Source organism: Miniopterus schreibersii (genome assembly GCF_964146895.1).
Source record: "Miniopterus schreibersii genome assembly, chromosome: 16".
Classification (NCBI taxonomy): Eukaryota; Metazoa; Chordata; class Mammalia; order Chiroptera; family Miniopteridae; genus Miniopterus; species Miniopterus schreibersii.
The window spans coordinates 25,335,295-25,360,332 of record NC_138116.1 but is presented as its reverse complement, the minus strand read 5'-3'; the positions used below and the strand labels follow the sequence as shown (position 1 = coordinate 25,360,332).

General features: G+C 36.2%; 1 protein-coding gene across 3 annotated transcripts in view; it reads left to right on the top strand.

The window, feature by feature from the left end:
- AP2B1 (adaptor related protein complex 2 subunit beta 1) overlaps positions 1-25,038 on the top strand; it is a 99,606-nt gene that overhangs the window by 32,889 nt on the left and 41,679 nt on the right. For all 3 annotated transcript variants that reach the window (XM_081115771.1, XM_081115772.1, XM_081115773.1), the window contains 5 exons: positions 5,870-5,985; positions 6,567-6,732; positions 8,344-8,442; positions 13,062-13,321; positions 19,227-19,419. In XM_081115771.1, the coding sequence (XP_080971897.1) occupies positions 5,870-5,985; positions 6,567-6,732; positions 8,344-8,442; positions 13,062-13,321; positions 19,227-19,419 (834 nt within the window). The remainder of the gene's footprint in view (positions 1-5,869; positions 5,986-6,566; positions 6,733-8,343; positions 8,443-13,061; positions 13,322-19,226; positions 19,420-25,038) is intronic.

Below are 25,038 nucleotides of genomic sequence, written 5' to 3'. Positions count from 1 at the left end.
TTTTGTTCCAATATTGATTATCTTTGTAAATTGAGATAACATACCTGCGTTTCTTGTTCTGTCAACTACAGGCTTGCAAAACTTACTATGCATATTATGACTAAATATGTAGGGCTCATTCCAAGCAAATGATTATATTTTCTTTTCTTAGAGACTTGTTTTTTCTAGAGTTTCTATAATGGCCTTTTCTTCTTGCATTGTGTATCTTCATTGCACCCCTACCTTTTTCCAGCTTTTCAAACATAATATCAAGTGTGTAGACCTCTTGTTGCCTTAGACTCTTCTTCCAACCCTCTGTCCTCTGGCTCGCTCCAGCCTGACTGGTTTCCTTCTTGGCGTCTGTACAGCCGTTGTTCCATACAACCTCCCTCCATTGTTCTTTCTTGTTACTGGTACTTTTCTCATAGCATTCCTTTCTTTGTGGTTCTAGTAGCTCTTGAATCTCTGGGATTATGAATTACGGTTTTTTATGTTTCTGCAGTTTGAATTTAATTATCTAGAGAATGGCGTGGTGACGGTTACATGTCTATACTCAGTTTTTAATTAGGGCATATACCATGCACGTAGTAAAGTGTAGTCCATTTATACTTAACAATGACATAAGTTCATCAGGACTTCTGTGTACATGGGCAGGGCTGTCAGCTAGCAGGTTTCTGCTTTAGGACAGTGAGTTGGTCTTTAGTTGAAAGTCGTCTTGAAGAGCCTCTCTGTGGTTTTAAAGGGCAGATTTGTTTATAACTTGGTTGCAGCTTTCTAACAAGGATAATGGGCTATGATTACATTGCCTGCTTCATCCCTCTCCAGTTCTCCATTTGTTTTTCCTCATTCAGAAATTTGTTGAAATTAATGATGGCTTCTGTCCATTTTATTTTGGATTCAGAGTTCCATATTTGTTCTTGGTACTTGACTATATGCAATTCTGTTTAGAGGTGAGGGTTGGGCCACATGACTACTCAAGGATACTAAAATAATATGCACAGTATGACTAGTACTACATGGGAACAGAAGGAAACATGCTGTCAGAGAAGCATCTATGAAAGCCAGGTTCCTAATTGTCCTTTCTTGTTTTTATTCAAGTCAGTGGTGCTTCATGAAATTAACATTGATAAATCATTTAGTAAACTAGTTGTTATAGCAAGAAGTAAATTAGTCCTGGTTTCTACTCCTGGTTCTGCTAGCTCAGTTGCTTCAGATATTTAATACACTTCTGTTGCTCCATTTGAGAAATGGGAAAGTCTGTTTATTGGATCTTGATACATCTTTTTACTCTCATCACACTTTACCTACTTACCTTTTTAAAAAATATACATATATTTTTATTGATATTTTAAAAAATACATCTTTATTGATTTCAGAGAGAGGAAGGGAGAGGGGGAGAGAGAGATAGAAACATCAGTGATGAGTCTTCAGTGATCAGCTGCCTCCTGCATGCCCCCAACTGGGAATTGAGCCCACAACCCAGGCATGTGCCCTGACTGGGAATGGAACGTCGATCTCCTGGGTCCTAGGTCTATACTCAACTGCTGAGCCACACCCGGCTGGGATTTTATTGATATTTTAGAGAGGGAAAGAGATAGAAACATCGATCAACTGCCTCCTGCACGCCCCCTACTGGGGATCGAATCCACCACCTGGGCATATACAACTGGGAATCATACCAGCGGCCTCTTGGTGCACAGGACAACACTCAATCCACTGAGCCACGCCAGCTGGGCACCTTTTCCTTTTTATTGGGATATAGCCACCTACATTGCTGTTAATGTAGACAATTTTCAGAGATTTTAGTAGCATAAGAGTCATTTTTAGCTTGCCAAAATGAACTGTCATTGTCTTATTGACCTTTCTAACAAAATTCTAAAGAGCCATACAAAATTATATCCCATTGCAAAGCTAAAACGATTTTCTATCCCTGGAATTACTAAAGTGTTCTCAGAGCTCCTAAATTCCAGAGACTATTACTGCCATCTCTTGTGACTAATTGAAAAGTTGTCTATAATCTGGAAAAGATAAGCTTCTGATGGCTTTCACATCTTCCTTGACTCACAGGGTGCCCTGGTGGGAGTATGTGAGGCATGAACTATCTCAGGAAGCTTAAGATCAGCCTTCAAGAATCCTGCCTTTCATCTAATGTTCTCTTATCTCAGGTTGCCTAGATTTGCCTTAGAACTTTTCCTAGAACTGTTTCAATCATGAAAGTTATCAGTTGGAAAGAATTGCCTAGCCCAAACAGTTATTGGGGCACGAGAGGCGATGATTGCCTGTTTTTAACTAACCCATCCTTGGGACAAGGGGGAGAACCAGCAAGGGAATTGTAATAGACTTTCTGTGTAGCTTGTAAACTGAGCTACCATTTTCTTTCAGGGCATCTTACCCTTTTTTAATGTGTAGCTGGTTTCAGAGTTATGACAAGACAAAAAATAAATTTTAGTTTAGTTCTTAGCTAAGAGAACAGGGCCTGTTGGAAAGTTCAAGGGGTTTTTCAGAATTGGAGTTGTATTTTTATCGTGACTGTAAATATAGGTGTTTCTATGTTGCTATAAGAATCCTTAGGTGAAAAAAACATGTAATTTTGTTATATTAAATTGGTTAGATTAAAGATTAAGCAGTAAGCTTTTGTGTCAATAAATAGCACTGAAAAAGCAATCCCATAGTACTCTTTTTTCAGTAACTTTTGCCAATTTTTGTTTCTTTTTAAAAATAGATTTTACTTTTCCCCCTGGCTTTATTGAAGTACGATTGACAAATTAAAATTGTATACTCTTACAGTATATATCTATTTCTTTAAGGAGGAGGTAAACAAGCCCTGGCCTTTCTTAGTTTTCCAAATAAAATCAAGTGATGCTATTTGAGAGAGATTAAGGCAGTAAGTTAATACCAGGAGTTCTTCACTTCCTAATGTTCTGTTCTGTGGTGTTTACCATTTAGGATTTTTATAGATCAGGATAAGATATGGGTTTGTGTCTCATTCCTTAATTTAAAAACAAACAAAAACTATATTTTCTTAAGAAAGCTGTATATGTTTATTACATAAAATCATAAAAATATGACACATTAAATGAAAATAGAACACTCTGCTTTCTCCTACCCCCATTCTATTCTCCCAGAGGTGATGAGAACATGATTTTAAATCTTTGTTTATATAGTCCTCCATAAACAGATTTATTTTTTACAAAAATGAGATCATTCTACGAATACTATATACTTTTGTTTTTTAATCTCCTTTTTTCACTTATACATGGACACTTTTCCATGTTACTGATAACATTTCACATCATTTTTAGTGGTTTATAGACATATATGTGATGGCTTCATAATTTATTTACCCTTTCCCTTTATTATAGGACTTTAAAGTTGTTTCTGTTCTTTTTTCCATTTAATGGTATAAGGAGGATCCTTGTAGCCAAGTCTTTGAACTCTGGTTGAGGTGAACATTTTTTCCATGATGCTTGTGTTAACCGTTTGGAATTGCTTGTTCATGTCCTATGCATCTTTTTCCAGTGAGTTATATTTTCCATGTTGATTATTTTAAATATCCTTTGTAATTAAAGATATTAACCCTTCATTTCATTGGCAGTTATTTTTCCAATTTGTTTTCCTTTTGATTTCATTAGACTTTTTAATACACAGTAATTTACATTTTCTTAGAGTTCTATCAGTTTTTTCAATGGTATCTTTAGTACCACACCTAGAAAATTGTGCTCCACCTCAAAGTTATGTAAAATTCACCTTTATCTTCTACTTGTATGGCAATGATTTTGTTTTTACATTTAAAGATGTTTTTAATCAATAATTAAAATAATGGAAATAATTTTGGTGAAAGGTATGAGTGTGGCGATCAAACACCAGAACAAATCATCTTCTCTTTACTGTTATGAAATGTTGTCTTCATCGTATACTAAATTTTATATCTGCGTATGTGTTTCCCTGTTTCTGGATGTTTTTATATATACAGTGATTGCATGTTTATTTTTGCCCCTCTACCATACTGTTTTATTGGTAGTTTTTTTTTTAAATCAAACGCAATATGGTTGCAGTGACAATTTGCTGAAAAATTACTATCCCAGACATATGTTTTTCAATGTTCATGCATCATGGGAAATGTCCTTTTGTTTGTCTCTATTATAATAATGATATTTCTTGGGGGGAAAATAGATTCTAAGGGCTTACTAGATGTTAGTGTTATATCAAACCCTGTGATAAGCACTTTATTTGTATTACCTAATTTATAATAATTTAATCTTATGGCAGCCTATATCCTACACACTTAAATTTATCACAGCATATATTAAATTTTTTAAATCTATTTTGCTGTTGTAATAACAGCACAGGAATTACTAGCTGAAAATGAATAAAACAGAATCCAAAAATATATATAAAAGATGGCAGAATCATTTCATGGTCCAACAGAATCATTGTATATATGACTTCATATAAATATCCTCAAGATCCAATTTTGTTTTCATTAAATTGGTTGGAATGGTTTAAATTATTATAGTACATTTAAAAGATTTTATTAGAGAAAATTTGAGGCATATGCTAAAGTAAAATTGATTATTGAGCTCTCACGTACCTGTCATCCATCTTGGACAAACATCAATATTTCTCCCTGTTTTCTCTTCTTCTCTCTCTCACTTTAAAAAGGAGTGGGGTATGATTGTATTTTCATGCAAATCCCAGGTATGATCTTACTAGAGTAGTTTAGTGTGTAATATCTAATAGATAAGGTCCTTTACAAAAATATATTGTCACAATACCATTGCCACACCCAAAAACTAACAATAATTCTTAATTTAATCGAACACCCATGCCATGTTCAATTTTTTCTAATTGTATCTAAATTCCTTTTTATAGGTGGCTTGTTCAAATCAAAATCTAAACATGATCCACACATTGCATTTGGTTATGTATCTCTTAAGTCTTTATTTACCTCTTTTGGCACCATTTTTTGAAGGGGCTAGGTCATTAGGCTTATAGAATTTCTGAGTCTGGATTTTTGGCTGGTTGTATTTTAGGGTTTTCTCAGTCCTCCATCCCCTTCATGTAATTAAATGTAGAGGCTTGGTAATATTTATATTTAATGTTTTTGGCAAGTATGCCTTTTAGGTGTTGCTGTGTACTTTCCATTGCATCTTATCAGGAGACATGTATTGGAGTGACCTATCATAGTGTATTATAATATATGATAAATTAGTTCTTGATTTTTAGATCTCTCTTCTGGAGCCCATCTCCTTTTAAAAACTGTGACTCACAGCTTCAATACATTAATTTTATCACTTGTATTCTTTCATATTCCCTTCATCGATGAAAGATTACTAGATTCTATCTTATAGATGAACTGTAGGCTGTGGAAAATTGCAATTTACCTGAGGCCATAGACTTTTGGTTTACAGCCCAAAAGATGACAAATTCTTCTTACTTTTTTGAGTCACAGATAACTTTGAAACTACAATGAAAGCTGTGGACTCTCTCCCTGGAAAATATGTTTGTATGCACATATGAAGTTCGGCAATTTCATTTCAAGAGATTTAAAGTCGCCTTCTGGTCTCCACTCGTACATAAACTTCAGATAAACACCTCCTACCTTGCTTTATTCCCATTTTTATTCTCCTGGATGTACAAGATGGCTCTTTTCATTTGAATGGACTCACTGTCAGTATATGTTTGTAGTGAATAAAATTTGTAGTATATCTAGAACTTCTGTATATCTCCATCAGATAGTCCAGCCTCTAGTATAGCTTGGTCAAATTAAGTGCCTGATCTTTTAGTCTGGTTTAGTTGATGCACCTGTGTGTTTCAGATTTTTTTTTTATATTGAGGTTATATTATTGGATAGAGCATCCAACTTCTCTTATTATGTTCCTCTTCACAGCAATCTGCAGAACGTTGTGTAAGCACGTTGCTTGATCTCATCCAGACCAAAGTAAATTATGTGGTTCAAGAGGCAATTGTTGTCATCAGGGACATCTTCCGCAAGTACCCAAATAAGTATGTCCAAATACTTTTACTCCTCTTCCTCAGATCATTTAGGAAATGTTTAAGTAAGACACTTTGAAATTGGCTAGGTAAGAATTATTTTTTGTAGTGTAACTGGTACTTTATTAAAATCAGAAACATATAAGATGGTTAGCACGGGTTAAAACCTGATTTTTCACCCTGTTTTATTACTTTTAGAAGAATTTAAACTCTGTGTGAATATACACTGTTGATTGGCATATACTGAAGTTAACCAGGTTCTTTGGTGGCAAAGTTACTATTAAATAGGATACCCATATATTCCAGGTTGTCCAGGTATAATCCCAGTTTCCTCCTGTTACCAGGCATTATTAATGATTGTGCTCCTTCTCACTCTGGGAAATGTCTCAGTTTTTATTTGTTTGTTTGCTTTTGTTTGTTTTTGTTTTTTGTTAATCCTCCCCCAAGGGTATTTTTTCTGTTGATTTTTAGAAAGGGGGGGGGGGAGAGAGAGAGACAGAGAAACATCGATGTGAGAGGGACACATCGATTGATTGCCTCCTGCACACTCCCAGTTTTGCCCTCATTAACTACAGTCCATTTTGTTATATCAGGTATGAAAGTATCATTGCCACTTTGTGTGAGAACTTAGACTCTCTGGATGAGCCAGACGCGCGAGCAGCTATGATTTGGATTGTGGGAGAATATGCTGAACGAATTGACAATGCAGATGAGTTACTAGAGAGCTTCCTGGAGGGTTTTCATGATGAGAGCACCCAGGTAAGTGTTCATCTATATCCTATGTCATATATCTTTTTGAGAAGATTTCAAGGAAAGTAGAGGTTCAGCAGTTTCATGTGAGAGAGGTTTATATATTTATTTTTCTCCCAAAAAGGATGAGTTATTTTAGTTGTGCTTATTTCGGGTGAAACAAACCTACCTAACTTAGACCAGTGGTTCTCAAACTTTAGCCTCAGAAATATCTGGAAAGCTGGCTAAAGCACAGGTTGATGGGCCTCCACCCCTAGAGTTTCTGACTCAGTAGGTCTGAGAAGGGCCTAAGCATTTTCCTTTCTTAAAAGGTTCAGGGTGGTGGTGCTGCTATTGCTGCTCTAGAACCACACACTTTGACAACTACTGGCTTAGAGCAGTAAATATCTTTTCATTTTCTGCCACCTAAAGATGATTACCCGTTCCTGTTAGTGATAGTTAATGGCTTATTACAGCAAGTGTTTTCACCTGAGACTTGGGTGAGTGCTGGCCTATGCAGTTTGAAAAGATTCTCTGTGGATGGTTATACTCCTTTCCATCTTCATCTCTTCTCTACCAAAATTGAGAGACCTGACCTTAGGACCCAGGCCCAGAGAAGCAGATAAATTATTCAATCCTTTTCCCCTAGCATTTGTGCTTACTGCAAATTAAAGTTTATGTGTGTAATTCACCATGGTAATTTTAATAGGCCTTTACAAGGAACACATGCAAGCCAGGAGCCTTGTGGTTCAGCACCCCACTCTTTTTTTTTTTTAATCCTCACCCAAAGAGTAAGGATATATTTCCATTGATTTTAGAGAGAGTGGAAGGGGGGGAGGGTTGGGGGAGAGAGAAACATCAATGTGAGAGGGACACATTGATTGGTGCCTCCTACGCACACCCTGATTGGGGGTGGGAATCGGACCTGCAACCCTCCAGTGCACAGGCCGGTGCTCTAACCATTGAGAAACACCAGGCAGGGCCAGCACCCCACTCTTAATTGGCTGTGATCTGGCATAAACCTACTATCTCTGCTTTTCCCCCCAGTGATTTCCTAGCTCCCCCAAAATTATAGCTTTTGGTGGAAGTAAATAATGAAGGACTTGGTCAGAAACCAGTTCTGTTGTCATCACAATGTTAGCATGTACTTTAAGAAATACAGGTAATGCCCAGCCTGGCATGGCTCAGCAGTTGAGCACTGACCTAGGATCCAGGAGAACGAAGTTTGATTCCCGGTCAGGGCACATGCCCAGGTTGCTGGCTTAATTTCCAGTCATGGGCATGCGGGAGGCAGCTGATCAATGACGACTTTTTAATCATTGATGTTTCTATCTGTCTTTCCCACTCCCTTCCTCTCTCTGAAATCAATAAAGATATATTTTCAAAAAGAAAGAAATACAGGTAATTATCTGGGCCAGAGACAGATAAGCAATTTTTGATGCCAAAAATGCAGTTTGGGAATAGGAGGCTAGTGAGTTTTCAGTTGATGGATACCTTTGACTGCTATTATTGATATTGGCTTAGTTTTAATCTTTGTCTCTTAATCAAAATCAGAAAGACCCCATAATAATTCATAGTTGGGGAAATGATATGAAGAATGCAAATGCCTTTCATTTTATTTATTAAAGTATGTCTGCTTAGGTGCAGCTCACTCTACTTACTGCCATAGTGAAGCTGTTTCTCAAGAAACCATCAGAAACACAGGAGCTGGTACAGCAGGTCTTGAGTTTGGCAACACAGGTAAGAAATCTGGAAAAACAAAGGAGTTGATTTTAAATGGTAGGAAGTGGTGAAACTCCCCAAGAAGGTTTCATTTGGGGAGGTTTTAATTGGAAGGGTTCACCAGTCTTTAGATCATGTAAAATATAAAAACAATGCCTATTATATACAGGGGTGGGCAAAAATAGGTTTATAGTTGTATAGTTATTTGTATGGAAAAAGACATGCAGGTCATGATTAGCTCTATTAACTCCATGTTTTGTGAACTCACACCTGTAAACCTACCTTTGCTCACCCTGTACTGGTACCATCATCCTATAGTGTCGTCACGAGAAGCTATCCTGTTTGGATCTGTTGTTGTCAGAGTCATTGTTCATTTATGTGTTTTCTTCTTTATGAGATCCTATCAAACAAATTCCTCTAAATTCCTTTGAGAATACCCATTCCCTGCTTTGCGGCCTGAAGCACTGTTATGTATAAGCCAGTTTTGGATTCTTCTGTGCATTGATACATAGTTAGTTAACTGCCTCTCTGAATAACTTACCTGGCTAGATTTCTTTTTCATATCAGTTGTTCAAACCTGAGAAGCAAATTTAAGGATCTCTGAGAGAAAATGTGTAGGTCTTTGTAGCATGCATTTTTCTTCCTCTATTTCTGATTTATGCCTTCTAACCTTAGATGCATTTTCGTAAACTTGTAAATTTCTTTTTAGAACAGGGCAGGGTATAAATAAGTGATTACTATGTACCAGGCATTGTAGTAAGCACTTTACATGTCAACTCAATCTCAGTACTGTGACTATTCTATTTTACAAATGAGGAAACTGAGACAGCTAGGCCCAGTTAGTATGGGGTGGAGTTGGACTCAAACCAGGCAGCCTGGTTCCAGAGTCTTTGCCCTTATTCACGTGCTGTGCTGCTGCTCTAGTCGGAAGGTTAAGAATGACTAAGAATACCCAGTGCCTGCTTGGTGGCCTGAAGCACTGTTGTGTATCAGCCAGCATGTATACGTGAACTTAGTGGTTTTAAGATCATTGTTGATGATTATTTCATATTTGGCTATAAATAATTAAGCAGTTTCTCTGAACTTGCTCTTTTGGTCCAGTTAATGAGATCTGAGTAGTTAGCGTAAAAGGACAAGCACATTTATATAAGTCTTTTCCACTGGAAGTTGGAATTTTTTTCTCAAGTTTGTAAAATAAGAACCTGATATTTATCGCTGGTAAGTACCAATTTAAGTTGAGGGCAGTATGATCTGCTGAACTGTGTTAATTTGAATTGGGTGGTAGGGTTCTGTTTCTGCTATGTCCACTGGTTCAGGACACAACTGAGCAAATTTCTTTCTCATATAGCTGTTCTCCTATCTCTATAGTAGAGTTCATTAATACTATTCTTTACCTATGCTGACAGTTCAGTGAAGTATAGGTAAAATCTTTGTGCTTCTAATTTTAAATAAAATGGTGATATAGTTAGAAATATTATTAGAGGAAAAGAAAACCAACCCTTGAATCATGGCTTCATTTCAAAGATTTGTCTTTTTTGCTTTGATAGTTATAGAGGAATTAGCGAAGAATACACACAGAAATTTCCAGGCTTTAGTAATTACTTTTTGCATAGTACATAGAAGAGAAGTCTTCATCTTAGTGTTTTCTATCTATGAAGTGGAGACCACCATCATCAAAAGTCACCTGTGCTGCCTGTTTAAAAATGCAAATTCTTGGACCCCACTTCTGACATAATGAATCAGAATCTTTGTAGTTTGGCACTCATATCTATGCTTTCAGTGGCTTTCCTGGTGTGTAAATGCTGATGCACATTATAAATTAAGAATTACTGTTTTTAGAGCTTGCCTGGTAAGAATTGTTTTGGAAACTCTCAAATTTTTAGAAATAGACTATTTTCTTGAGATCCTGATGAGGGTCTATGGGGCTAACAGTATAGTAGATCCAAAACCAAATTTTCTGAGTCACCAAACATATAGTGATACATTAAAATGATTAAAAGGTTCTGTTTTCGTGTCACAAGTCTTGACAGGGCCTGATTTATTGTGGCTTCCGTGTGATAGTGAGGCACTGATGTCCATCTTATGGTTGGCCTGATGAATCAGTCCTCAGAACAGTGGAGTTTGAATAGTGGAGCTCTTTGCCTACTTTTGACTTTCAATCTTGGAAAATTTACACTCATTTTTCATAGAAATATATATTTTTAATTAGTACAGCAGAAAATTTTTAATGTCCCTGAAATTAAGCAGTGTTTTCAATAGCATAAATTGATACATTTATTTGTGAGTGAAATTTTAGTGTCTTTTTAAACCACTGTGGGACAAAAAGGGGACATCTGTAGTACTTTTAACAATAAAGATACATTTAGAAAAGTAACACTTTGGGACAAATGTGCACAATGACAAACTCATAGTAGTTACTGTTTGTGAATGCAAACTGAATTGAAAATTATTTAGAACTATATTTTTAAAGTCAGTGTCTATTAAGATTTATACTGCGTATATCCTTTGATCCAGTGATTCTGTCTCTAACAGTTTGCCCTATTGCAGTGTTTTGAATTTGTGAGGGACTCCTAAAGTTTTTTCACAGAAGTATATAATTTTGTATTGTATACAATCCAGACAGAAGGGGTTTTTTTTGCCATTTGATTAAATATGCACATGATATATAAGAGAATTTGAAATAAAAGTATTTTATTTTGATTAGTATCTGATTAAACTGTAATATAAAGTTTATATTAATACCTCTAATAATATTACTATTCTATAAAGACAAATCAAATTTTCCCAGTTAAGTGATGTACAGTGTTCATTTAATTATGTAATAGAAAGCATAGCTAGTCTACAAATTTTAAATGGTGTGCTTTGGGGAATGAATATATAGATTAAATTTTAATTTATATATCAACAAAAACCAGAGGAGGGATTGCTTTTCTGACCTGATATTTTAAGAAACTTGTATTCTGCTCTTTTTAAAATATCAACTTGTTTATATTTTATAATGTTCGAGCTTTGTTTCCAAAATGAAAAACTAAGTGAGACGGTTTTAGGCTGATATTTATAAATACTTCCTCAGGAGCAGTTTACCCTCCACAACACAATTCAAACAGAATCATCTAAGTTGGGTGTTATCACTGTTTTCCCTTTTTTAACCCTGGCTTTTCAAATACTGTGAACATTTTGATACGATATATGATGTATATATATATTCATTTCCATTAGAACAACGCAAGCTATGAATGTGGTCAAGATTAACTTGCCATAAAATTTAGCATGTTTATACTCTACTAACTTGCTGTATCTCAGTGTTATGGTTATTTGTCTTTAACCAGAAACCCAGTATGAGTGCAAATTAAACAATATATGACTAAGGAAAAACATTTTAAACCATGTAGTCAAAACCATCGGGATCATTGCTGTTATTGAGCTGAATGATATGTGCCTTAAGTGGCTAAATCATGAACTGGTTCATCTATTTACTTATAACTCATATGGAAGCCCTCATACTGGCCTAGTTTAAAGAGAACATTTTTGTATGTGTGTTTTAAATACAGAAATTGAAACAGGGACTTATTGTTGCTTTTAATAGCAGGATACTGCTGGAACAAGTTGTGCATAAATAAATGCCTCCATATAGACTTACTCTGAGAGGTAGATACCAGGATATTTATTGCCACTTTGTAAGGATCACAACCATACATAGATAGGCAAAGAGGCAACAATCTAAATGTCCATCAGTAGGGCACTAGTAAATAATGAGTGCTGCATATACAGTGGCAAACTGCAGCTGTGTGTGCCAGTATGGAAAGCAACGTGCAGAGCAGTATATGTAGTATGAAGCTGGTTTTATGTAAAATAAATATGCATATTTGTGGGGGCTGTCTGGAAAAATAAATAACACACTGTTAGCATGGCTATTTTGGGGATGGATAGTTGTGGTGGGGAAGGGCTGGATAATTGGAGGAGACTTACTTTTATATTATACACTTCTAAATTGTGATGTGGCATTGATAAAACATTGTTTTAGTGATGAGCATGTAAAAATTATTTTAAAACTACCACAGGAAAGCAAGACCATTAAGTTCAAGTGCCACCCTGTGCTCTCTTTAACAGTTTTTTATTATTTCAATAATAGTAATATGTCATACTATATTATAATAATTAATACCCTTTGAGCTCCTTAAAGTCAGGCACTGTTGGTTGTTATCTCTATTTTCAGGGCCTAGACAGTATCTCCATAGGAGATACTTGAATATTTGAGTGAAGAAAGAAGGTATGGGTGAAATTATATATTTCATGAATAATCCTGCTAATATTTATAGCAGCTAAAAATCATTTTTATGTCCCAAAGCCATTTCATCAGTTAATTTTTTACTAGATTAAGCTTTATTTTCCTTTTCCTGATTTCGTTTTGAATTTGAGTTTTAAAACTAAGCCATCTCAATTTATGTTTAAATTCATTAAAACATAGAGGTTATAGAATTATGACTGTGTTAAAACTATATTGAATCTAAGTTGAGTCTTGACAGCCAACTGTGTTTAAATCACTACAGCATTACCTTGATAATAAATCCAGCAGTTTGGGTTTCTGTATTGAGAAAAGCTTCATTTAAACCTTCTTGCCTTTCTCTTTTCATTAGGATTCTGATAATCCTGATCTTCGAGATAGGGGCTATATTTATTGGCGGCTTCTCTCAACGGACCCTGTTACAGCCAAAGAAGTAGTCTTGTCTGAGAAGCCACTGATCTCTGAGGAGACAGATCTTATTGAGCCAACTCTGTTGGATGAGCTAATCTGCCACATTGGTTCTTTGGCCTCGGTGTACCACAAACCTCCCAATGCTTTTGTGGAAGGAAGTCACGGAATCCATCGCAAACACTTGCCAATACATCATGGAAGGTAAGCAGGTGAACTAGATTTGAGTGAGAAGTGACTCTGCTTAGACAGAGTTGGTCTTCCTCATGCTTTTATTACCTGGTAGGTTTGCAAAATGGATAGCAAACCTCTACTATACTGCCCTGAGGGCTCTGTGTGAATACCGGTGACCACATGCACACCATGGGTAAAAGGCCTCTCTGTTCTAATCTAGGAGTTGATAAGATTATGGGTTAGGAAATTGTGAAGCTCATCTAAACTGATAAAGTTTGAAAGTTACTTAAGTCTCCAATAAGGTGAGGCTAGAAATCTTCCCAGAGTTGAAAACTTGGGAAAAAAGCCTACATACGCTTAGCTATCTTAATCCTTTGCTGTAACTTTGGTTGAAGTCTACGGACAGTGATAGCAGATACTGCTTCTCCTGTGCTATAAAGCTGTTACTAAAATAATATTTGCAGGAATTGTTTCATAAAAGCAGCGTAGATTCTGTGTAGACACAGTTTTTCAGTTACCTGTACCTTTTTTGCCAAATTAAGTTGTCTTAGTAAGAAATTTTGTTGTGAACAAGCTCTCAGATAACATGGAACTCTTGCTTTTTAGCCATCTTAAAATTTTAATTTGGGAGGAGCAGTACTCTAATAAGTGCTTTTATGGGTATAATTGTTTCAGAATCTCCTTCCTTCATTAATCATAATAATCCTTAAATCTAAGTAGAATTTGATCCCAAAGTGGTTGGAGTAATTGCACTTCCATACTGTTGTCTAATATATATTGCTGTTTAAGCCAGAATGTAGGATTTATTGCTTTACAAATTAGTATAGTCCACATTTTGGGCTCCATTTTAATAAAATGGTTACAGATGAACAAGGAAAGGGCAATACCAAAGAAAATAATTATTAATCTTTCATTAGCCTTTAATTGGGTTGAATCTGTTTTTAGGGAAAGTGCTGTGATTTTCACCCATAGCAGACTGTGCCTTTATGAGGGTTAGGCCTTAAAATATTTAATATTCTCTAGATATGACGATGTGACTTCTAAGTACATCTCCCAATCTGTGCTTCAAGTTTTGATAATAGATATGGATTTTCTGTTGTAATTTGCCTCTGTAGCAATATTTATATGCCATTTAAATTACGTTTTTTTAAAATAACTTTTGACCCTCAAATGGAAGGGGGAAAGTGAAAGAAATCAAGAAACAAAAACAGCCCTTTCTCTAGAACACAAGGAAAAAAACAATATTAAACTATGCAAAAAGAAACAGTCTCTTACATAAGGTCTTATCTGATTAATAGCCTTTAATTTGTTACCGTCACAATTCCTTATGTGAATCCTTTTTGGATAACCTCCTTTTGTCCATTTGTGCTTGTTTTGTGTTTTTAAAGGAAACACAAATGCCGAAATAAGTTTTTCTTTGAAATAAATAAGATGCTATATTGCTGCATGGCATTACCTAGCTCTCTTCTGCAGCATAAGGTTAAGTAAGACGCATCTGATGTGCAATACAGTAACACTGTAACACCTTATTCTGTCCCTTCTAGAGGTTTAAAAATGTTTAGTTCAGTTGGGTATTGATTTCTATACTTGTCAGCTGCTCTTTGGGGGTGAGATGGTAAATAGTTGTCTAATTTAGAAAAATCTCACCCTTTGAAAATATTGCTTTGATAACAGTAATGAAGTTCACAATGGGAAACATTTTCATGTTAATTTTCTTGTATTTTTCGTTTAGAAAGAATGCATAATGATTTACGATATTCTTAAACTTGTAGAATCTAGAATCGTACTTCTTTTCATCTAACTCACTTTATCTTCTCATAATACTCTTTCTATTCTAGTGAAGAAAAATATGTGCATTGTTATGTACCTTCTATTTAGAGGTACTGATAAATGTGTTCTGTCACATTTTCTAAATGGCACATGTCATAAGATGATAGAATTTTCATATGCAGAGAAATATCATTTGTGGTGATTTCATATATTTCTTGACAGGTATATATGAAATTGCTTCCCCTTTTGACTTCTTAATTAATTTTTGGCTATATTTGCACCACCACCACCACCCCTGTCCCCTATTTAGATAATTTTACATCTCAGCTTTCTTGACACTTTTCCTCCTAAGTTATCTTTCTTAGATTGTTTTTCTTGTTTTACTCTTTGCAGTGCTGTGTTCATTCTCTTCTATGATCATTCGTCTTGGCTGTATCGCAAGCTCTTTCTGAACCTTCTCTTCTGTGTATCTCTATATATTCCCCATAGGGAACTTATCTACTAAACACAACTACACTGATATATTGCAAAGCTTTACAGTTTACACCAGGTTTTCGTGTGATCCTCCCAAAAATAGAACCCTGTGTTTTGGTGACATTGCTACTTGCCCAGGATCATGCAACTAGTAATTAGTAAAGCCAACACTTGATCTGTCTTCTTATCTAGACCCTTGCTCTTAACACCACAGCCCTTTGTTACTCCGCTGATTTCCCCTGAGATGTGTATATGAATTTCTTCCCAAGTTGACCTCTCTTTTTTTTTTTTTTAATTTTATTATTGTTTAAAATATTACAGATGTCCCTTTTTCTCCCCAATGACCCGTTCCACCCAGTTCCTTCCCCCTCCCCAGTCCCTCTCCCCACCATTGTCATCCTCTCTAACTCTTGACTGCCAATCCCTTGTCTTTAGCTGTCTGTTGGACTTCTTTTCTTGTGGTTTGTGTGTGTGTGTGTTTTTTTACTTAAAACTTAACAGAATTCAAAACAGCATATTATTTTTCCCATCACTCCTCCAGGTTCCTCTGTGATTATAAGGAGCATCCCTATTCTTTTGCTTCTTAGTTTTTGTTTGTCCTCTGAGTTTGATTCTTCATCCTTCTTAGTCCTCTATTTTCAGGTATTGTCAAAACCTAGACTTTTTAAGAAAAATTTGTTTATTATTGGAATTTTTACAATTTTTTGCCTTTTTTAAAAAAAAAGCTATTACATAAATTTTAGAAAACATGCCAGATAGGATGGTGTAACAAACATGTATATTCATCATTCAGCTTCAACAGTGATTACTATTTTGCCAATTATATATTTCATTTATCACCCCCACAATTTTGGGGTGGCAGTGGGAGGAGTTAGAGTGTTTTAAATCCCAGACCTCATGTCATTTCACTCAGAAATACTTTAAATGGTATCTGTAATAGATAAGGACTTTTAAAAAATCACAATATATTATCAAGCCTAACAAAATTAGATTTTAATAATTCCTTAATAATAATTAATAATTTCTCTCTTTAATCTTTGCTGTTCTGTGTTCATTCTCTTCTCTGATCATTAATCTTGGTTGTATCGCAAGGCTCATTCTGAACCTTCTCTTCTGTGCTTCTCTATTCCCCTTAGGGAATTTATCTACTAAACATAGCTGTGGGGGTCCTCTATCTAGGAGGGGTCTAGATAAGAAGACAGATCAAGTGTTAGCTTTACTAATTACTAGTTGCATGATCTTGGGCAAGTGGCAATGTCACCAAAACACAGGGTTCTATTTTCGGGAGGATCACATGAAAACATGGTGTAAACTGTTTTTTTAAATTGATATTTATCATAATCTTAGTACAAATAGTGCACTGATTTTTAATGTATAGCTCAATAAATTTTTACATATGTATACACTTATGTAACCACCACCCTATTCAGATAAAAGGCTATTTCCAGCACTCTAGAAGAATCTTCACACCCCTTTTGCTGTTAATACCAACCCTTCAGAGATAACCACTGTTTCGACTTCTATTACTATAGTTTAGTTTTGCCTTTTCTTGAAAATCATATAAATGGAATCACACAGTAGTTACTCTTCTGGATATGGCTTCTTTCATACAACATAATTTCTGTGTGTTACCAGTTGTGCATTCCTACTTATTGATATACAGTGTCCCATTGCCCAAATATGCTACAATTTATTTGTATCTTTTGTTATGTACTTTTGGGTTATTTCCAGTTTGGGGCTCCAATGGATAAAGCTGCTGTGAATATTCTTGTATGTCTTTTGGTTCAGAAAGAGCCTTGCGATACAACCAAGATGAATGATTTATATACTCATTTCTCTTGTGTATACACCTAGGAGTGGAATTGCTGGGTCATAGGATAGATGTATATTTAGCTACAGGAGACACTGCCAGTTTCTGCAAGTGATTGTACCAGTGTATCCCCTTCCAGCAGTGTATGTGTGAGAGTTCTAGGTGGTTCACATCCTCAACGGCACTTGGTGTATTGGCAGTCATTTAACTTTGAGTCATTCTGGTGGGTATGTAGTGGTACCTTGTTGAAGTTTTAATTTGCATTTTCCTGATGAGTAAAAATGAAGTACCTCGTTATTTTTATAGACTGCTAGTATATCCCCTTTTGTGACATGCCTGGTATTTTCCTTATTTTTCAATGAGTTGTCTTTCTTTGTAGGATTTCTTTATATAATGACTGAATGATTTGTAGGGATTCATTGTATAATTTGGATATAAGTAATTTGTCAGATAAGTGTATTGACAAACATTTTCTCCCAGTCTGTGAAGAATACCTTCTCTCACTCTCTTAATGGTGTCATTTGAAGAAAAGATGTTCTTAATTTTAATGAAGTCGAGTCCATCAGTGTTTTTCTTAAATGGTTAGTACTTTTTATAGAAAATTTTGTCTACTCCAGGGTCATCACGATACTCTCCTAGATCTTCCCATTCACATTTGTCTCATTTATCTCTTTAATTTTTATTTATGTTGTGAGCAGTCAGAGTCAAAAAGGCTCATTTTTTCCAGTTGACTCAGCACCATTTATTGAAAAAATCGCTTCCCTCTGTCCACTTCTTTTAATTATATCTTGGAGCTTACCACTTCCTTTTTATTTTTAGTGTAGTGACAGTAGCAGTTTAGATTACTCTTAGCTGATCTTTATGTCCATTCTCCCAGCTTCAGTCCATTATACACACAGCTGCTAGAATAATGTTCCTCTAGTGCAGGGGTGGGGAACACCTGGCCCTGCCAAGGCAACTGCAAGTGGGACTCAAAATTCAATAAATCTAGGAGATTTTTTCATAGCTAATTTTTAAGTTGATAATTTTGTATGGCCTTTGAATGATGTTATAAATATCCAAATGGCCCTTGGCAGAAAAAAGATGCCCCACCCCTGCTCTAATGTTATTTTTAGTTATTTGTTCGACAAATAAAAGTGATTCTGTATTGTCTGTCATATAAAAAAATTAACACTCCAGACTAGTTTCAAAGTTGTCTTCCCCCAAATCTTACCAATCCCAGTCTCTGCTCCTGCCAATATAATTTTTCACCATCCTAAGGTCAAATTGTCCTTTCTGTGCCTTTGCACAAATCATCCCTTCCTTTTTGGAAGGTCTCTCCCTGGTAGTTTCTCAAACTATGTTGTTCTTCAAAATCTAGCCATAAAACCATTCTCAGAAGCCTTTAGAGTCAGCCCCACCTGGTTGTGTTTTGTTTTTCATCTATATCCTGACATATGCAGGCACGCATACAGTGTTCATTTCTGCTGTTATACAATGCTCGTTTCTGCTGTTACACAGTGAATGTGCTTTTCAGTCATTTTATGAATGCTGATTTTTGTTGTTGTTGTTAGAGTGTAAGTTATTTGAAGACGGAAAATGTACTGCTTTCTTTCTTTTGTATTTCCCCAGACTTCTCATTATGGTTCTCCCTCATAGAGTAGGTACTCAATATTGACTGACTAATGAGGTTATATAGTATATATTTATTTTCATTTTAGTAACTATATTTTGATAACAAGAATTGCTGTTATCTCTTCATGTACATCAATAAATTATCATAAATTAAGAGGTTTTTTCCCCCCAATGTTTTACATATCTGACATACACTTGTTGCCATGTTGTTATGTCCCAGATGAAATTGACTTTTCTCTTTTCCCTTCTTTGTGTGTGTGACTATAGCACTGATGCAGGTGACAGCCCTGTTGGCACCACCACTGCCACCAACCTGGAACAGACTCAGGTTATTCCCTCTCAAGGTGACCTTCTAGGGGACCTTTTAAACCTTGACCTCGGTCCCCCAGTCAATGTGCCACAGGTGTCCTCCATGCAGGTGGGAGCAGTGGATCTCTTGGGAGGAGGACTAGATAGTCTGGTAAGCACCTTTCTTCCTTCTTTCTCTTGGTTGTTTTTAATTCTTGATATGCTAAAGAACTTTAAATTATTTCGATTTTTATTTTATTTATTTATTTATTTTTAAAATATATCTTTATTGATTTCAGAGAGAGGAAAGGAGAGGGAGAGAGAGAGATAGAAACATCAATGATGAGAGAGTCATTGATCGGCTGCCTCCTGCACGTCCCCAACTGGGGGTGGAGCCCACAACACGGGCATGTGCCCTGACCGGGAATCTAACCGCGATCGCCTGGATCCTACGCCGACGCTCAACCTCTGAGCCAGGCCTGGCCGGGCTATTTAGATTTTTAGAACTAGATCTTTCCTTGATTAGCAGAGAATTGTCCGTTGGTAAAGGACCAAATTATTTATCTTGAGAGAATTAATGATACTGTCCATCAGTGGTATGAGGTACGCCTGCAAGTGTACAGGATTATTTTGTTGTCCTGCCTTTAAATAGAACGTTCGATGTTTAACCAGCCTACTCAGCAATCTTAATGTTTAATGTCCTTTCCAGAGTTCATTATTGCTCCTGCTTCTTAACTCTGGATAGCCTCCGTAGTTCCCCTTTTCACCTGAATAGCTTTTAAGTGACCTCACAGACATCATCCTCCCTTGAGGCTTTCAAACCTTTGCCTTTTTAATATTTTATTGGGTATGGCCTGTCTGACTCTAAAAGATTTTGAGGCAGCCATTTGTATTAAAAACATACCTTTATTACAGTTGGGAAGTACTGCTTAATTGGTTCTTCTCCTCCCCACGCCCTCACTCTGTCATACTTCCAATCTAATTAGCTTCCAGGATTCTAATACTAAAAGGCTCCAAAGTCCAGAGTATCTGAATATGTGCCACCAATGGGAACCAAAATTAGTTTTTGCTGCTGTAGAAAATAAATGAGAAATATTAAGGATGACCTTTCATCTGTGTAGAGAAGGCCAGAAAATTAACAGGTTTCATCACATGGCTCCCTGCAAACTAGGTACTTAACTGTGATGGAATTAGACAGTTGCATATAGGATGTTTGTCAACCTGATGACTAGAAAGATGCCTGACAAACTGATTTCTTTCTGAACATCAGAAATTAGAAGGCAGATGCCATAGATACGAAAATGTATGTTCTCAGAGATTACATAAACAAAACAACCTTATTTTCTACTACATACACCAGATTTTCTCTTCTACTTTATGAGCAGCATTCTAGTTTGCATTTATGCCACCCACTACAGGTACATTTACTTTTTGGCTGGCAAAGAGTCTAAGGAAATGGGGTTATAGTCACATCTCTGTGGGCTGTGCATTTTACTGATGGCAAGTTACTGCTTTCAGAGTCTACACTGACCAGACTCTGAATTCCAGCTTATAGTGACACAAATGAGCCGCCCTCTAGTGTTTCTTGGGAATATAAGTATTTGCTTTTCATATTCATATCTTTAGTGAATATAGTTGACTGATTATGTAAGAACAGTAGCTTCCTCATATGATCATTCTGCATTGCTGTATAGACTCCTTAGAGACTCAGGAAACTGATAAATGAATATTGAAATATTCATGGCAACTTCCAGAAATCCTTTATAAACATTGAAATAGCTTGTCCTTTTCTGTTGATGCATCAACCTCAGGTTAAGTGTTATATCCTCCTCAAATTAATGTGCTAACAACCCTACTTATGCATTTCCCTGCTTGTTCATTGTACCTAAGAATGACAAGTTAAGTTTGAAGGATGGAGGGGAGAAAGAGGCCCTATGTTTTGATATTGCCTGGCCCAGGATTCTGTGCTCTTGCTTCTTGACCCATTTTGGATGGAAGGAAAGAGATGTGTTTTATCTTTTTGGCTTTGTATTAGCTCTTGCAGGCCCCTAAAACTAATGAGTGTGCTCCTTTTTACATAGCTATTTATTCACCTGTTAGAATTCTCGCAAGTACTACTTTAGTTAGAAAAACTGTTAGAACTTCCTTAGATTGTAGTAGCCAACATCATACATGCACCTTTTTTCTTTTTGTTTTTTGTAAAGGATGTTCTTTTGGGGGGTAAGGAGTAAATTGGATTCCTAAATATTATACAGCCTTGGCTATGTAGGCCAGTAGTGTCCCTAAGTAACTCTAAATTTTAGCTTTTTCTGACTTTAAAAGCCGCCCCCCTCCCCTTTTTTTTGCTTTGGATCTGTACATGGTTAAATGTATATTCACTCAGAGAACCAAGGTTCCTTTTAAGAGAGCATTACAAGGAATTCCTAAATCTGACTATATGGAAGATGAGTTTCTAAGGTAGCGGTAGACTATGCTGCTTTTAAAATGCTTTTATTGTTCTTGTGCAAATGACCTAATTTAAAGAGGAAAATAATCCTTAAAGTTTTCACTTAATCTATATAGATAGTACAATTTCTTGAGTGAATTCTTATAACAGTGCTTCTCAAACTATAATGTGTATATAGACCTCTTGGAGATCCTGTACAAGACAAATTCTAATTTAGTTGGTCTGGGGTGAGGCCTGTCTGTGTTTCTCACAAGCTCCCAGATTCACAGACCACATTTTGTATAGTAAAAACATAGAATATCTGTGACCACTATGAACCACTTTAGTTTGGTGTTTGAACTATACCAGTTGGTAAGCCCAGTTGCTTTTTTCTCCTGACATCAATAGTAACCACACTTCTGGCTCCTGTTATGCCTGAAATTGAGGGAGGGCAAGAAACTCTTGAAATTATTTTGTTAAAGGTCTACCTTTTATTCCCTAGGAGGAATAGTGTTGCTAGGAGTGGTAGAATTTGACCCAGACCCCCATTTAAAATATGGCCAGGATTAGAGTTATGTGGTTGCCTGGTACTGGGTTATTAGAGCTCAGTTATTTCAGAAAGGCTATCAACAAGGCCTCTAGACTGTGGCTGCTGCTTTTATCATTGGTTTCTAAACAGAACCTAGCCCATAGAGGTCAGTGGTGTGCTATTAATGAAGCATGGCAGCTACTAACCTTTTATTTCAAGCATGTGGTTCTTAACTTTATTACATAATTAGTACCATATTTTAAAAAATATTATCAGTCTTTGGGCCCAACCCTGGATCAATTAAACAGAAGTTCTGGGAGGACCTGAACGTTGGTGTTTTTAAAAGATATCCAGGTTATTTTAATTTTGCAGCCTAAGTTGAGAAAATTGAATCATGAAATTTCAAATGGAGTTAGGTAAAGATACTAAAAATTGATCTTTATGCCAACACAGTAATTTTCACAGGAGAATTATATTCTGGTAAGCCTCTTTGGCATCACCTGCAAAAATAGACCTCTCTGACTCGACCGTTGTTCTTTCCCCCCGGGACATTTTTCCATTGTGGTTTGCTTTTAGGTGATGCAACCTATCAGAAGTTGGTCAAAAGTTGAATTTGACCAGTTTAGGTTGGTTTAGTTCCCTACACCCAGAGTCCTTTTTACCCTTGCTCACTTTCCATAATTAGAAAACTGAAAACGGTTGGGTTTTTGTTTTTTGGGAGGAGAGGGTGATTGGCTACCCATTTTCTATTCCTCCATCTTAGAGCTTGATATTCACTAGAAGATAATGTTACTCTCTTTTCCTATCCTGGAGATCCTCCCATTAGATCTTGTTCACCGTCTTTCATTATTGCACTTGTGAAATTTTGAGATTTAGAGAGTTGTGACTTTTTCTGGAATCATCATTCAGGAAATACAGTAGTCCCCCCTTATCCACGGTTTTTCATTTTCCATGGTTGCAGTTACCTGTGGTCAGCTGTAGTCCAAAAATATTAAATGGAAAGTGTCAGAAATAAACAATTCCTAAGTTTTAAATTGTGCACCCTTTTGAGTAGTGTGATGAAATCTCATGCTATCCTGCCCAGATATGAATTATTCCCTTGTCCCCGTGTATTCACGCTACCCACCTGTTAGTCACTTAGTAACCATCTCAATTATCAGATTATCAGAGAGAGACAGAGTACACTTGCATAACTTTTAATTACAGTATATTGTTGTAATTGTTATATTTTATTGTTATTGTTGTTAATGTCTTACTGTGCCTAATTTATTAATGAAACTTTATCATGGAATATATGTATAGGAAAAAACATAGCATATATAGGGTTCATACTATCTGCGGTTTCAGGCAGCCACTAGGAATCTTGGAATGTACCCCCAGAAAACAATGGGGGGGCTACAGTATTCTCTTTTGCTTTAAGTCCAGATAATTTCCTCCTTTTTTTAGCATAAGCTTAACTGTTGCCTTGATGTGGAATGAATTCAGGTAATGGAACTTCTGTATGTAGAACATGATGATGTATTATTTAGATGTAGGCTTCCAAGAGTAGTCACTTGGGATTTTTTCTTCTTTGATTTAAAAGCTGTGTATGTATCTTTTGATGCCTCTGACACATAATCTAAGAAACTGCTCATTCTGGATAGTGTTACTTTTTCACAGTGCAAATCCTTCTGGTTTATAGTGTGGGAAATGACCTGATACCCATGTACATAACTCTCTCATACATGTTATAAAGACAACCATGTGCTAATGAGTCTGACATCTGTGAAGATCACTAAAGTAATAATTGCATCTCTATTATTTGTTGCCTTTACTTTCAAGCTGTCAGCAGAGGCCTTGGCTAAATTATAACCTTTTGTTCATCCAAGGTGCTGTGTATTATTCTACTTAGATAAATGGTGCTATTGTACATCAAAAATGGAAAAGAGGAAGCATTATCCAGAGTGTCCTTGATGCTGACAAAGGGTTTCCTGCCAGAGGAATATACTCTGAGTGTGCCTAGTTGGAATGGAGTGGAATATAGGAGAAACTGCCTTTTCCTGACCCCATTGCATGTTTTTCAACACCTCCCCTTCTGTTTCTTGCAGGTTTTTACCTTTTTTTGTTGTTGTTCACCCAAAGATATTTTTCCCATTGATTTTTTTTAGAGAGAGTAGGAGGGAGAGAGAGAGAGTATAAGAGAGAAACATCGATTGGTTGCCTCCCGCATGGGCCCTGTTGCCTTCTGCACGAGCCCCATCTGGGGTCAAATTCGAACCTGCAACCCAGGTATGTGCCCTTGACTGGGAATCCAACCTGCAGCTTTTCAATGCGAGTTTTAACTACTGAGCCACAGTGGACAGGGCAACAGGTTTTTGCCTTTCAGATATTTTGTCATGAACTATTTTAGGAATAATTTATAGTTTTTTTAGCCCATACAGAATCCATTGTACATACTAGTTTGGCATTTTTACATTTCTTCCTCTGGAATAGATTTGTAGAGATTTCAGAGCTTTTTTAGAGTTGGTGGTGTTGTGGACAGAGCTTTGTAAATTGTGGCCCACCTTAGCCTGGTAAATTCTTCAGTATGACTTCTATAACCACTGCGTGTTTTTTTTTTGTTTTTTTTTTTTCTTTTTTAAATCAATGTGTGGATTTAGTCAAGGCTGATCTCTGGCAGTTAAGGGAATAATTACCAATTATTGAGTACCTATGTCTGTGCCAGTCCCTGTGTTAGAACTTTAATAATTTCTAATCCACAAAATAGCCCTGTAAAGTAATTGGTATTGAGCCTCATTTTATAGAAAACTGGAGGTTGCATAGCAGGTAAGTCTGAAGAGCTGGGATTTGAACCCAGA